This window comes from Colobus angolensis, unplaced genomic scaffold, assembly GCF_000951035.1.
Source record: "Colobus angolensis palliatus isolate OR3802 unplaced genomic scaffold, Cang.pa_1.0 Scaffold51, whole genome shotgun sequence".
Lineage (NCBI taxonomy): Eukaryota > Metazoa > Chordata > Mammalia > Primates > Cercopithecidae > Colobus > Colobus angolensis.
The window spans coordinates 9,754,885-9,770,732 of record NW_012118599.1 but is presented as its reverse complement, the minus strand read 5'-3'; the positions used below and the strand labels follow the sequence as shown (position 1 = coordinate 9,770,732).

Below are 15,848 nucleotides of genomic sequence, written 5' to 3'. Positions count from 1 at the left end.
ACCAGTTCTTTCACCTCCCGCAGCCTGAAATCATCCAGGTAAAAGATGCTCATCAAAGGTAGACACATACCGCTTCCCCTTCTGGCTTGATTATCATCTGGGAACCATTACCAGTGTCACCCAAGTTATCCAGGGGGAGACAGCAGGTCAGGCTCTGAGAAACGCCTTCCATCCCTGCCTCCTCATCTACCCTATGTCCCCGATAAGGGCCAAAGGGCTATGTTCCTTCATTCCTTTGCTTCCCCAACCTCAGTCTCCAGTATCCTCATTTATTTTCTAGGTTTTTGTATCACCTGTGTGTTTTCTCATTCAGGAAACTTGAGTAATTGTTTACAAACCAGAATGTCCTCTGCACTGAGCAGAAGAACCCTGCAGTCCTTTGACCAGGAAAGCAACATGTCAAATATAAAGAGCACTGTCTTGGGAATTAGAGAGCCAGGCCTTGGCTTCCCTCTAACCCTACTGGCCATGTGACTTCGGGCAAGTCACCCTTTCTTCCTGTGCCTCAGCTTCATCCTCAGTATAGTGAGAGGACTGGACTAAGTGAATCTCTTCTAACCTTGACTTACATACAAACACACACACACAAACACACATACACACACACACACACACACACACACACATTCCCCATGATCTTCATTGTTCTCCAACTTGTAAATTTTCCAAAAAATAAAATGAAAACAAACACTATGTTACTAAAGCCTAGTAAGCCCTAGTCCTGGAACAGTGCCTTGAACATGGTGTTCAAATGTATATAACTAAATAAAAACATCACAAGTTAAGCAGTTGAATAACAAATCTTTTTAAAGATTATTTTCTAGTTTTTCCTTTGCCTTGAGATCCCTTAAGAGTGAACCTGGTTACAAACTTATCCCAAACTTCCCTCCATCATTTCATAGTAGGAGAGCATGTTTACTTCATATAATGTATTTCCCTGCTTTAGTCAAATTCCAACTAATTCAGAATTGGGAAGACAGACCATTTAGCTTCTATTTAGGCAAATAATGCAACATATAGATAACAATAACTCTCAACCAAGAGATAATATACCAAAAAGCAGAACAAAGAGGGAGAAATATCATCTAAGACAGAGAATAATTCCTCTCTTATTTAATATCTCTCATAAGCATTTTTCCAGGAAGAAATTTGGTTGTCATAGCTAAAAATATACCCTGTGGACAAGAGGTCTGCCTGGGCCCCTGGAAAGTCACCTTCCTCCCAGCAGACTTAGCCTGTAACCTGCATGTGAAACCAGATGTGGACATTGCCTTTCTAGAAGTGAAATAAATTATTTCTATAACCCCAGCCTTCACCCAGAAAACTGAGTGACAGTTTTCTCCATTTGCAAGATCACTTTTATGTTATCTTGTAAAATTTAAGCATGTAGTCCCAACAAATTACAAAGATTCACTGATCTGTGGTAAACATATAATTTAAGAGAGTTTTTACTGGGGAGAGTCATGTTCACACTAATAAGCCATGATCAGAAATACTAAAGTTAAGAAGGATTTCCAGTAGAGCCAAAACCTGCACCTATTTATTAATACTTAATAGACTGGGAGGGTTTTACTTCCAGGACATGTGTATCCCAGAAGCTGGCTACTCTCTACAGGTGGATATGACCTGCTCACCTCTTCCCAGCCCATACAAGAATTGAGCAACTTTTCCAAAGCAAGTAAAGCATTTACTAGGTATGTAAATACCTCGTGACCCCCCTTGTGACCAATGCAAGGTTGTTCTCAGGAGTTCTGTTTATGGCTAGGGCTCCTTGGCTCATGTGAAACCAAAGTGTCCCTCATCATAAATATTCAGAGACGGATGAAACCTTTGGATAGAACTTTTCCATTCCTTTACAATCAGGCTGCATGCTGGAATATTATAACTTTTGGTTACACACTTGAAGGGAATGAAAGACTCAAGACATTACTAGTTCTATAATAACTGCTCAATTTCAATCACTACAAAAATATCCCACATTTGGAAGTAGGATCAAGATGGCCGAATAGGAACAGCTCCGGTCTTCAGTTCCCAGCATGATCGATGCAGAAGATGGGTGATCTCTGCATTTCCTACTGAGGAACCTGGTTCATCTCACTGGGACTGGTTGGACAGTGGGTACAGCCCATAGAGGGCAAGCTGAAGCAGGGCGGGGTGTTGCCTCGCCTGGGAAGCATAAGGGGTCAGGGGATTTCCCTTTCCTAGCCAACGGAAGGCCCTGACAGACAACCTGGAAAAATGGGACACTTCTGCCCAAATACTGCACTTTTCCCAAGGTCTTAGCAACCGGCAGATGAGACTCTCTCCTGTGCCTGGCTCAACAGGTGCCACACCCAGGGAGCCTTGCTCACTGCTACTGCAGCAATCTGAGATCGAACTGCGAGGTGGCAGCCTGGCTGGGGGAGGGACATCTGCCATTGCTGAGGCTTGAGTAGGTAAACAAAGCAGCCAGTAAGCTCAAACTGGGCAGACCCCACCACAGCTCAAAAAGCCTGCTTCCTCTAGACTCCACCTCTGTGGGCAGGGCATAGCTGAACAAAAGGCTGCAGACAACTTCTGCAGACTTAAACGTCCCTGTCTGACAGCTCTGAAGAGAGAAGAGGTTCTCCTAGCATGGCATTTGAGCTCTGAGAAGGGACAGACTGCCTTCTCAAGAGGGTCCCTGACCCCCATGCAGCCTAACTGGGAGTCACCTCCCAGTAGGGGCCAACAGACACCTCATAAAGGCAGCTGCCCCCTAGGATGAAGCTTCCAGAGGAAGGATCAGGCAGCAATATTTGCTGTTCTGCAACTTCCGCTGGTGATACCCAGGCAAACAGGGTCTGGAGTGGACCTCCAGCAAACTCCAACAGACTTGCAGCTGAGGGACCTGACTGTTAGAAGGAAAACTAACAAACAGAAATGAATACCAACAAAAAGGTCATTTACACCAAAACTCCATCTGTAGGTCACCAACATCAAAGGCAAAAGGTAGATAAAACCACAAAGATGGGGAGAAACGAGAGCAGAAAAGCTGAAAATTATAAAAATCAGAGCACCTCTTCTCCTCCAAAGGATCGCAGCTCCTCGCCAGCAATGGAACAAAGCTGGATGGAGAATTACTTTGATGAGCTGACAGAAGTAGGCTTCAGGAGGTCAGTAATAATAAACTTCTCTGAGCTAAAGGAGCATGTTTGAACCCATTGCAAAGAAGCTAAAAACCTTGAAAAAAGATTAGACAAATGGCTAACTAGAATAAACAGCATAGAGAAGACCTTAAATGACCTGATGGAGCTGAAAACCATGTCACAAGAACTTTGTGACACATGCACAAGCTTTAATAGCTGATTTGATCAAGTGGAAGAAAGGGTATCAGTGATTGAAGATCAAATTAATGAAATAAAGTGAGATGACAAGGTTAGAGAAAAAAGAGTAAAAAGAAATGACGAAATCTACGTTTGAAAAGACAAAATCTACGTTTGATTGGTGTACGTAAAAGCATTCCTATTTCTCCACATCATCTCCAGTATCTGTTGTTGCCTGACTTTTTAATGATTGCCTTCTTTGTCTCTTTGGATCTTTGTTGGTTTAAAGTCTGTTTTGTCAGAGACTAGGATTGCAACCCCTGCTTTTTTTTTGCTTTCCATTTGTTTGGTAGATCTTCCTCCATCCCCTTATTTTGAGCCTATGTGTGTCTCTGCACATGAGATGGGTCTCCTGAATATAGCACAACAATGGGTCTTGACTCTTTATCCAATTTGTCAGTCTGTGTCTTTTAATTGGCAATCATTAGAAAGTCAGGAAACAACAGATACTGGAGAGGATGTGGAGAAATAGGAATGCTTTTACATTCCTATATTCCCACTCCTAATGTGGGAGTGTAAATTAGTTCAACCATTGTGCAAGACAGTGTAGCGATTCCTCAAGGATCTAGGACTAGAAATACCATTTGACCCAGCAATCCCATTACTGGTTATATACCCAAAGGATTATAAATCATGCTACTATAAAGACAAATGTACACATATGTTTACTGCAGCACTATTCACAATAGCAAAGACTTGGAACCAACCCAAATGTCCATCAATGATAGACTGGATAAAGAAAATGTGGCACATATACACCATGGAATACTATGCAACCATAAAAAAAGATGAGTTTGTGTCCTTTGTAGGGACATGGATGAAGTTGGAAACCATCATTCTCAGCAAACTATCACAAGGACAGAAAACCAAACACTGCATGTTCTCACTCATAGGTGGGAAATGAACAATGAGAACACTTGGACACAGGAAGGGGAACATTGCGCACCAGGGTCTGTTGGGGGGTGGGGGACTGGGAGAGGGATAGCATTGGGAGAAATACCTAATGTAAATGATGAGTTGATAGGTGCAGCAAACCAACATGACACATGTATACCTATGTATCAAATCTGCACTTTGTGCACATGTACCCCAGAACTTAAAGTATAATTTTAAAAAAAGAAAAAAAAAATCTCACATTCTCCATAAAAGCACACAGAGTTATTACACATTCTCTTGGTTTTCCCCCAACCTTGTGACCTAATTTAAATAGAAATTTTCACTAACCTGCCCTCACACTGTCATAAACCTGGGGGAAAGCTCTTTCATGTTGCACTGAGCACACAATCCTTCTGTGGCATCAGGTTGGCATTGAGCCTGGTCTCTTCCCTCTGACTAGCAGCGCAGTGTTCCCCACCCTACAGCACATTGCAGGACCCCTCAGGCCAATGTTTTTCCTGATAGAAACCAGCAAGACAGTAGGCACACTCAGGTGAGGCACAAATAAATTGTCACACTGATCAAAATCTGGTGGCCCTTCTGTGATGGGTTCAAGTCTCCTGATTTTGCAAAGAAAGATGAGATCCAAAGAGAGGAAGTGCCTTGACTGAGATCATCCAGCCTTTTAGTAGCAGAATAGATTTGAACCTCAGCTCTCCCAGACCCCCTCCTCTCTTCTCTATGGCTCCAGTTTGGCAAAGAGATGAGTTGTAGCAGGTACATGGCAGGTACACCTGTAAGGTGGACCCATACAGAAGATGGAGCTCTCCTGGTGAAAGCTAACATCTGTTAGGAGATGGAGGAAGCATAGAACAATTTTTAAGGGAAAATGCAAGGACAGCTGCCACCTTTTCCTCGCTCCCACTCATAGCTGATGGTTCTCCTTTGTTACTTAACCCTTCAGCAGACTTAGAAACAGTTACTGCTAGAGGAAAAACTGAGCTCGAACTGTTGAAATTCGAGAAAGGCTCCAAGAATCAGACTGTTTATCCAAGCTGTGCAAACCAGCAGAAGGTGAAAGAGAAGAAGCTGCTAAAAGATGACCAGTCTATGGTGTAGACCAGATGCTGGTACACAACAGCCTGCAGGACAAACCACCTGTTCTTGCAAATAAAGCTTTGCTAGAACATAGCCACACCCATCATTTACATGGTGTCTCTGGCCACTTCATACTACTCACTTTCAAACAGAGTGGAGTAGTTGCAACCTGTAATCCTAAAAATCTCCTAGATTCTCTTAAAATACCTGGTAAAATACCTTGCTGACCTGTGGTATAGATAGCTTAGGGAAAATATTGTTTTGGACGGCATATATTTACATCCAAGTCTAAAGTCACTGAAGGTTAATCCATTTCCACACTAGTTAAATGTAAGCACCCAAGCATTTACAAAGCTGCCTTGGCCTTTGAATTAGCAGAGTTCTCTCTCTTGGCATCACCCTGCTCTCCAGTGTCCATTGGCTGATGTGTTTCACTTTGAAATAAGCAAATCAGATAAGGGATATCAGCAATCTTTTCCTAGTCAATTTTTGCATATTTTAAAGCAGTGCTGTTATGGAAGCCTCCTTTAGCTCTGAAAAATAATTCTTATCATCTATGGCAATTTAGTATAAAGAACCCACCTGAAGGTCTCTATGTTTAAATCCCTAACACCAACATCAGTATAAGTCAACAAGAAAACAACCAATGCAATGTCTTTGAAACAATCCGGCCTTAAAAAGTATATGTAGATTAGTTAGTTTATGGGTGCTTTACACCAGTGCTATCCAAGAGAACTTTGTATGATGATGGCAGTGTTCTCTATCTGTCCTATCCAATATGGTAACCACAAGCTATGTGTGGCTACTGAGTACTTAAGATGTGGCTGGTGCAACTGAGGAGCCGAATTTTTAACTTTAGTTAATTTTAGTTTTAAATTAAATAGCTCATGACGCTAGTGGTTACCATATGTGCCAGCTCAGCTCTGGACCACCCCTCCTCGAGCCCTGTTCCAGGCATAGGGAAACACACAGTAAGACCCAATGTCTTCTCTCTAAGAACTTAGAAGCAATGTGGGGAGACAAACCACATAGCCACAAAGAGTTAAACAGTGACAGATGGTGAGAGCTAAAGGAATGAAGAAATTGCATCTTAGAATCCAGTTCTACAGGATAAGACCTTTGCCCTTTTGCTGTAGTGGGTACAAAACAATCTGCTTGAGAAACAGTGCCTGCCCCGACTGATTTCATAATCCCTGTTGCAGCTGATTTAAAGGAGATGCTGCCTATCTACGGCATGTGCCTCATGTAACTAAGTGGAGAGGGATCACTGTCTCTAACAAATGCTTACTGCAGTGTCTCCTCAAGGCGGAGCACTGAAGAATGTGCTAATCAGAAACCGAGCAGGTTTAAACTAGGTATATCCAATTCCTTTGTCTCTCACCTTTTTTCCCTCACTTTTCTTCACAGTCCAAAGGAAAAAGGAAATATGATCCAAGCCAGAAACTGCCGATGTTTTGTTCCTTTTGTCACTTTGCAGAGCTTCTTTGTCCATAAGTACTTTCAGGGCAATTCCTACTGCTCACCTGCTTTTCAAACTTCCCCTCTAAATTTCCAGGCCAACTCGTTGCTGAGAACAAGACTTCCTACTTTTTGCAAATAGTTAAGGAGGGAGGAAGAATGGGGAGGGAAGGGAGGAAGGAGAGGAAGAAAGAGGGAAAAGGGAAATAGTAAGGGCACAAATTAAAAACAGCAATGAGCGAACAGCAATTGGTTTCTGTTCTCAGCTATGCTGTTTTTCACTTGGGACTGGAATACAGTTTTGTAGCCTCCATAGCTATAAGGAAATGAACAAAGTGTTTTCAGATCATTGGTGACTTTTCTCAGTGCCATGTATGGCCAATTGTATAGGGATTAAGTTCTACTATCTTTACTTTTGTTCTTTTGTGACAAAACAGATCAAATAAAAAAAAATGTTTGCCATGTAACCTGGTGGTTAATGTGAATCCACATAAATCCTTAATTTTTAATTAAATTGAACTTTTTGGACACTCCCCTGCCACTTACCCCATTACGTTGAGGTTATACAACATAAAGAAATACATCTTTAAAAAATGATAAATCATGACAAATTGAGTATTAACAATATTCTTATCTTGCTGACACTTCAACCTCTTAACTATAATTTTGTATATAAACATTCTGAAGTACTTCCAATTCCTGTTGCTGAAGTAGATATACTACATGAAACCATAGTCCAGTCCCCAAACGCATACCAACATCTACCAAACAAAATTACTCTGACTTCGGAAAGGAAGAAAGCATACAAAATACCACAGCACCCTCATTCTTCCATCTCCTAGCCATGTGAGGCCTCATCTTATGTTTCCAATACTAGGACTCCATGAAAGTACGATTGTAGCTTTCTGGAGTTCAACTTTAAAAACTATAAGTCCATGGTAGATGAAGATGGATGAGTAGAGCTGAATAATAAAAGAGGTTTCTGTTCGCAAGAAAGATGGAAACCAATGGCCTAGCTTCAGAGTTCAGAAGATCTATATGGCATCCAGGAGCATGACTTGTTCTACTGAGGGTAGGCAGGGATAAGTGAGATTTTAGAAGACCTCTGATAGAAAACAACCCAAGGCTAAGCCATTTCCTTCCCACCTTATCCTCATGAACAATTCAGTGTGAAATAGACAAGGACCAGGAAAAGATCTTATTATACAGGATTATCTGCTGGCCAGAACTCAGTGCAATCAGACCAACAAAGCCTTGTTTCTAGAAGCCACTCCAAGCACCCGGAATGGCTTTACTAAACAGAACCTCTCTTTGTAATAGGATTTTACCCAGTTGCATGTTTGAGACTAGCAATTTGGAAAGAAAAGACTTTCCTTAGAAAAATACCTTAAATATAAATATCCCAATGCAAAAATCTGAGGAACAAGCCTAAACTATTGGAAGAGATAGTTATGCCTCAATGAAACTACTGTAATTTAGTTTGAAAAGCACATTGCTGAGGTACTGCTTTCACAGAAGGGTAGGATCGGGCTTTGTTTGATTTGGCACTTCCATTATTTTTACAAAGTAGGATATTGTTTTAAGGACACAGGCATAGTAGTTTATAAGGTTACCATGGTCATAAGAATGTCTAAGATTATTATATTAAATTGCTTTCTGCTGCTGGACCAGTTTTTACTCTGCCACTTGCTGTGTTCTCAAGAATTTTTAAAACCAAACTGCAAAAGAGAGTTTTAAAATGTAGCTGATCATAATCTAATCTATAAAAGCAACTACTAAAGGAATGGAGTTGCTTTTGTAATAAAGTGAATAATGAGAGGACAGTTCCAGATATTTAATTATCTACCAGGATGTTCACATTGTTTTCTACTAATTGCGTAAATCTGCAACAGAACAAATATCCTGACTAGCCACTTACAGAGCAGTTTAATGCAATTCTGATCCTAGACTGGATCCTACGCTAGAGAAAAAAAAAGTATATTATCTACCAAGGGCCTTATTGCGTCAACATGAAAATGAAAGGCAAAGGATTGTAACCCGGCCAAATTTATTAAGGTTGAAAACTGTAGTATGTTTTCTGCAGAGAATAGTCTTATTGTCGGGAAATACATGCTAAAGTATCAGGGGATAAAAGGTCATAAAATAATTAAGAAAAAATATTTTTCCCATGTATGTATGTGTATATATGCACATAATTATGTATTATATATTACATGTTATATAATGTATAATAAGCTATTCTATAATACATATTTTATAATGTAAAATCTATGTGTGAATTTTATTTATTTATTTTTTTTGAGATGAAGTCTCACTCTGTGGCCCAGCTGGAGTGCATGGCGTGATCTTGGCTCACTGCAACCTCTGCTCCCAGGTTTAAGTGATTCTCCTGCCCCAGCCTCCTGAAGAGCTGGGACTATAGGCGTGTGCCACCACACCTGGCTAATCATTGTATTTTTAATAGATACGGAGTTTCGCCATGCTGGCCAGGCTAGTCTCAAACTCCTGACCTCAGGTGATCTGCGTGCCTCAGCCTCCCAAAGTGCTGGGATTACAGGCATGAGCCACCGCACCTGGCCCTATAGGTGTATTTTTTATGTAGAGAGAGCAAACGATAAAGCAAAAGAGCAACATGTTAATAGTAGGTAAACGTTGGCACGGGTATATAAGTATTCTTTGTACTATTGTTGCAACTTTTCAAAAGTTTGGAAATATGTACAAATAAAAAGATTTTTTTTTTTTAATTAAAAAGAAGGGGGCAATTGAAGCTTTCCCCAGACAGGCTTCCAGTAAATAGTTGTCTTATTCAAGTTTACGCAGGATTAGACTGCTAAGACCCAACTAGGATGTTTGCTTCTGTCCGACTTTCACTTGACTTTTGACCATTTACATCATAGGTGTCCAATCTTTTGGCTTCCCTGAGCCATAATGGAAGAAGAATCGTCTTGGGCCACATAAAATACACCAACAATAACCGATAAGCTTTAAAACAAAATGCTGGGGGAGGTGGCTCATGACTGTAATCCCAGCACTTTGGGAGGCTGAGGCAGGCGGATCACCTGAGGTTGGGAGTTCAAGACCAGCCTGACCAACACGAAGAAACCCCATCTCTACTAAAAATACAAAATTAGCTGGGCATGGTAGCACACGCCTGTCATCCCAGCTACTCGGGAGGCTGAGACAGGAGAATTGCTTAAACCTGGGAGGCGGAGGTTGCAGTGAGCCGAGATCGTGCCATTGCACTCCAGCCTGGGCAACAAGAGCTAAATGCTGTCAAAAAACAAAACAAACAAACAAAAAAAACCTCATAATGATTTCAGAAAGTTTATGAATTTGTGTAGGGCCGCATTCAAAGCTAAAGCTTAAAGCTGTCCTGGGTCAGGGGTTGGACAAACTTGATTTGCACAAATCAACAAGGGGAAGCAAAATGAGTTGCAAGACTTTAACTTTTCCTAAATTTTTCATTATAGAAGTAGCATGTACTTAGTACAGACAACTTGGGGAAAGTACAGAAAACTAATAAAGAAAAAAGAAACCCACACATAAATCCCACCACACTGGGGAAAAACGATGTCACTTTGGCATATTTCCATTCAGTCTTATTTTCAAGTTTTATGAGAGTTGGGATTATATTCTATAAAGTCTGCAGTTTGGTGTTTGTTTTTTTCCTTTAACCTAGTATAAACACTTTCCTGGCTAAAATCAAAAACTTCATAAAATCTTGAATGTCAACATAATATTCCATTCTATGAATACACCATAATTCATTTAGTTATTTCCCTAAAACTGTCCTTCTGTTGTTTTCAATTTCTATGAGATATGATGTTGGTTTAAAAGTTTAAGATCTTTGTGCTTATAACTTTGTTTCAATATTTCTGATTATACCTTTATGATAGAGTCACAAGAATGGAATTGCCATGCCAAATGGTATCAATATTTGTAAGACTACAAAAAGCCAAACTGCTTTTTAGAAAAGTAGATACACCCCTTTCTCTTTGAGGGGAGAGGACACACCCGAATGGGGTTATCAAAACTGGACTGAAGTTTCATTTAGGATTTAAAGAAAGGGAAGTTACTGCACAGTATGAAAACTGCAGTCTTCAGATCAAACTGAGCTCTGGGACAAGTTCTGTAAGCTATTTTTTTGCCCTCAAAAGAGGAAAGACCAAAATATTCCAGCCTGTATGCAACACATGCTGACTACCAGGAAAGTAATACTGAGCCTCAGATGATGACCGACCTATTATGCTTCTGGGGTCTACAATCCAAAAGACCATCCTACCCTCCTGACAGACATGGGATCCTAAAAAGTTAAGTGAGGAAAATATATATGTGAGGAAATTGTTAGGAATCTAAAAGCAAGGTTCTGATTGAAGAAGGCAAACTTATGACAAGTTGGGTTTTGTCCCCTTCACTTGCTTCACAGCCTAATCATATAGAAAAAGCAAGTGCTCCAACAGTCAGGAGTCTCGTCCTATCTGTCCTCAAAAACAACTAGCCTCTTGTTTGGATCAATGTTGCCAAAACTCTCTGAACTCAAATTCCTCATTTGTTAAATGACAAGGTCAAACAAAGTCCCTAGGGGTCACTCAGGTCTCTGATTCTGCAACATTCTTCTGTTTTAAAGGTACCAGGGGAAAAGGAGGAAGAGAGATTATTCTCTCTGAATGTATTACTTCTAATAAGACAGTCAATCTCTTTTTCTATAACACGACTAGATCAAGTAGTGTTTGGTCTACAAAAGAGATTCCACAAACTATGCATTCCCATTCCTTCAGAAAACAAGGACTAGGGAAAAAGCAGCAGAGAGATCTGTGAGCAAGGAGAAAAGACAGAAGGCTCACCATGACCATTGCAGTAGTAGATCCATTTCTCCCGGTTCTGGGTTGGAGTCATGGATTTCTTCAGCCCTGCCTTTTCCACAATGGCACTGGGATCCTGCCGGGGTCCCTTTTTCAGAGTCCTCGAGCTTTTCCGGATACTGCACACCACAATCACCACAAGCACCAGCAGCAGGAAAAGCACAATCATCCAGGGCAAATGCTCATTGATGTCAAAATGCTTGTGTAGGTTCTGTCTAGGATGTCCCCTCTTGGGGCCCTTGATGGGCGTGCTGGACTTCTCGCCCCCAGTGGCCTCCATGGATGGCAGCAGCTTCAGGATGTGTCTATGGTGGGGGCCTTGCTGGTGGTTGACTACCTGAAGGTTTGGGAGGGTCTTGTTCACGTCTTCCTTCCCCCTTGCTGAGCTTGTGTTGTCAGGGACTGTCCCTTCCTGGATGCTACTCAGTACCTTTGGTCTAACAGAGGCAGAAGAGTTGGATTCTGTTGAGTTCATGCCTAGAAAAAAGAGTAAGGAGGGGGGAAGAGCTTTTCCATATTTGGGGATCTATACATTCCCTCCTTTCCCAGGTCATCTCCAAGCTAGGCCAGATAATCAAAGATGAGATGACCTTTGGGGCTTAAGAATAAATTATGTTGCACATTTTCGTAAAGACCCTATGTGGAAAGCAAAAATGGAACTGAACCACTGAACTCACTTTCTTACTCCAAAACCAAGGGCATCCTTAAGGATCCAACAGCTGAGCTTGACAACAGCTTCTCCTGTACTTCATATACTGAGCAGGCACATACATGTGCAGAGATCTAATCAATTCTTATTTTCAGTTTTCAGAGAACCAGTTCAAATTTAATTCTTTTGTCCATCTTCCTTCTCCCACCTTTTGACTATTTTAAGATGTAGTGGTAAAACTGAGAATATGACTAAGATAAAGAAAAGAAATCAAATGCAAATTTGACTAGTGAAAGACTTGGTGGGACAGGTCAGTGATTAAGAGCATCTGTTATCAAGAGATTAAACAAGATTTGGGCTGGCAGCTTAGTGGACTTCTCTCAGAGAAGTCTCCACAAGTAATCTTCATTAAGAAGTATGAGAGATGGGAATTTTGAGTCCCTAGAGACAGGACTTGGCCTAAGAAAAGCTGGAGTGGCCATCTGAGCTCTTGGAGGCTGTTTCTTCATTTCAATTGGCAGTTGTAAGATGGCTGTCTCCACAGGGTTATCATGAAGGCTAAATGTAATCATGCATGAGAGGACACTAGGAGGAACAACTCAAGTGGGTCATCATCTCATGAAAATTACATTCAATCAAAAAGAATTTGAAAATAAAGGATAAATTTTATATTCTGCTAGAGGTTCTGATGGAAAACTTGAATAATTGATACAAGGAGTAAAGTTAAAATCATTGGGAAAAAATAAAGTTATTATTTTCCAGACATGAGTGCTAGTTACCTTCAATCTGATACAAATTTGCCTATTTCCTGATGCTCCTAACTTTCCTACCCATTCTTTGCCCCACCTGGATTCAAAATTCGTCCCTCACTTCCAGATGTAATGATATTTTCTCCCTTTCTCCCTCTTTCTCTGCTCCTGCCTGTGTCTGCCTGGGACTGACTCCATGTTGGAAAACTTTTAATCTGGAAGGAACCTGAAACATCTAAATCATTCATTTGTTTGACAAGTTTGAAACCGAGGCCTGAAGAGGTTAAGTGACTTACATAAGGTCACACGCTGTCCTTGTTTCTCTTAGTTCATATTTTATAGCTTGATGTGACCTAGTTTTTAGATATTTGATCTCCCCTAATAGAAAAATTCTGAGTCTACATGTTTCTAATAAGTCCAAAGAAGCCAGATTTAATTAGCCACCATTTGAAGGCCTCTTCTCCAAGGGGTGACTTTGGAATACACAAAGTGGAGAAGACATCTTTGGTACAAGCCCACTCTTGGTACCACCACTGGGCTCAAAGCCTTCCTCAAATAAATAATTCATGAGGTTAAGTTACCTTTGGGAATATAAGTGGAGGAAGGGACTTCATGGGAATCCATGTGCTCTGGGCGTGAAAAGATGGCTGTGCCAGGGGAAGGTGAGGTGGAGCTGGAGAAGGACGGAAGTGTGCCACAGACGTTGTCTGCCTCCTTGGTCCCCGGCTTGATCACCACCAGGTTCTGACTCAGACAGTCTGTGTATGCTTTGCATTTCATCACACTAGAAGGCACATCTGAGAAGGTACCCCGAGCACACTGCTTACACCGCACATCCTCAGTCTCTGTCCCTTTCTTCCGCACGCCCCAACCCACAGGACACACCGTATGGGGGGCACAGGTTGCGTTAGACTGGAACATGCCAGGTGGGCAAGTGCATTCTCGGTCAGTCAAGGCAGCACAAGGTAATTTCTCAATCATTGGCCATGGGCATGGCTGACTACAGTCATGGCATTTCTCTATGCCATTCTCATGCCTGGTAAAAGTCCCCACAGGGCAACTGCTGCAGACGCGCAGGCTTGTGTTGGTACAATGCTCAGAGACATAGGTTCCTGCTGGACACTTGTCACAGGTTAGCACCTGGCCAGTGGCACGGTCAACATGGCGGTATGTGCCAATGAGATTCGAGGCCTTCTGTTCTGGCTGAGCTGTGGTGGTGCTAAGGAATCCAAGCTGAAAGAAACAGAAGGGGAGGGAAAGGAACAAAAACCAAGAAGATGTTACATAGGAGCAGAGGAGAAAAAGGGTCAACAATTCCAGCACCACCATCATCATTCCTGTTAAAGATCCGACCAGGACTGCATCCTCTTGATAGCGTGCTGCAACACAGTAGAACCACAGAAACGAAGACGTGGATCCCATCCTACAGCTTGATCTACTTGCTGTGACGCTTTGGTTTCATTGCCTGACCTTTGGCCTCAGCTTCCTTTTTTACCATTTGTAAAATGAAACTGACAATGCATCTCAAATTGATTATAAAAATCAGTTGAGAATATGGATGTGAAAACACTTCGTAGCTGAGATTTAAAATGTTATATACGGCTGGGCGCAGTGGCTCACACCTGTAATCCCAGCATTTTCGAAGGCCAAGGCACGCGGATCACCTGAGGTCACGAGTTCGAGACCAGCCTGGCTGACATGATGAAACCCTGTCTCTACTAAAAATACGAAATTAACCAGGCGTGGTGGCACATGCCTGTAATCCCAGCTACTCGGGAGGCTGAGGCATGAGAATCGCTTGAACCCGGGAGGCGGAGGTTGCAATGAGCCGAGATCGCACCATTGCACTCCAGCCTGGGTGACAAGAGACTCTGTCTCAAAAAAAAGAAAAAAAAAAGTTATATACTAGACAAAATCCAAATGCAATAGGAAAATAACTTGCTAAATAGTTCTCTTCCTTTCTCCAACCCCAATGTTAAGCTGTCATTTCATGGTGGGAGGACAAGGCAGCTGAGAACCAGGAAGGCATGCATTCAAGCTGCCACTTCCACAGCACCAGATTGCCTGCTTGGCATTACCTGACAGTCACGGCATGATTTTTTCAGACGGTTTGCCTACGTGAAGCTAAACTTTTATTTATTTGTCAAAACAGAGGCGGGCCTTTGGCATTTCTGTGATGTGCTTTAAACAACAGAGTTGGTGCTTTTAGATTCACATTCACACCCTGTTTGTTCAGCCTTTGAAGACCATAGCTACGAAAGCATGGGCCTGCAGCCACCCAGGAGAGGAAGCACAAAGCTAGACCCAGCAAGAGGGAGTCAACAGGCACTTAGGGGAAAGGAAATTATATCTGTGGGACTAAATCCTGCGGTCCTTCTGAGAAGACAGTGGGGGAGAATAAGAATATTAAGAGGAAGTTTTTCTGCATTAATCAATATTGAGAAGTTCCAACAGTTTTCACTATCCTTTATGAAATGCACAAAGTTTACGTGTCAGGGCAATAATGGCTGCCCCAAACTACCAGCTACCCAGCAGGGCAAATTCCCTCTAAATTGGCTGCTATGGCAGTGACTAAGAGAATAAATCAAAAATTTTTTTCATAGCGATCAGTTTCTGTCTTTTTAGCACCTTGACACTTAATTCAAGGTTCAATTCTCTCCCACCCCAAAATTTAACTATTTGAATCAAAAGTATTTCCCTGAAGTCCCTTTCCCCTATCCCAGAGCTGCCCATCTAGTTAAATGACAATATTGAAAACTAATTTTCAGCTTATGACTGATTCATTTTTTCTGTCAAGACCCTCCCCTCCGCC

The 15,848-nt window shown here is 41.7% G+C and overlaps 1 protein-coding gene across 1 annotated transcript in view; it reads right to left on the bottom strand.

The window, feature by feature from the left end:
* TNFRSF21 (tumor necrosis factor receptor superfamily, member 21) overlaps positions 1–15,848 on the bottom strand; it is a 74,240-nt gene that overhangs the window by 37,864 nt on the left and 20,528 nt on the right. Inside the window, exons 2-3 of the mRNA XM_011960273.1 lie at positions 13,618–14,269; positions 11,621–12,115 (exon numbers count right to left, since the gene is read on the bottom strand). Coding sequence (XP_011815663.1) covers positions 11,621–12,115; positions 13,618–14,269 — 1,147 coding nt within the window. The remainder of the gene's footprint in view (positions 1–11,620; positions 12,116–13,617; positions 14,270–15,848) is intronic.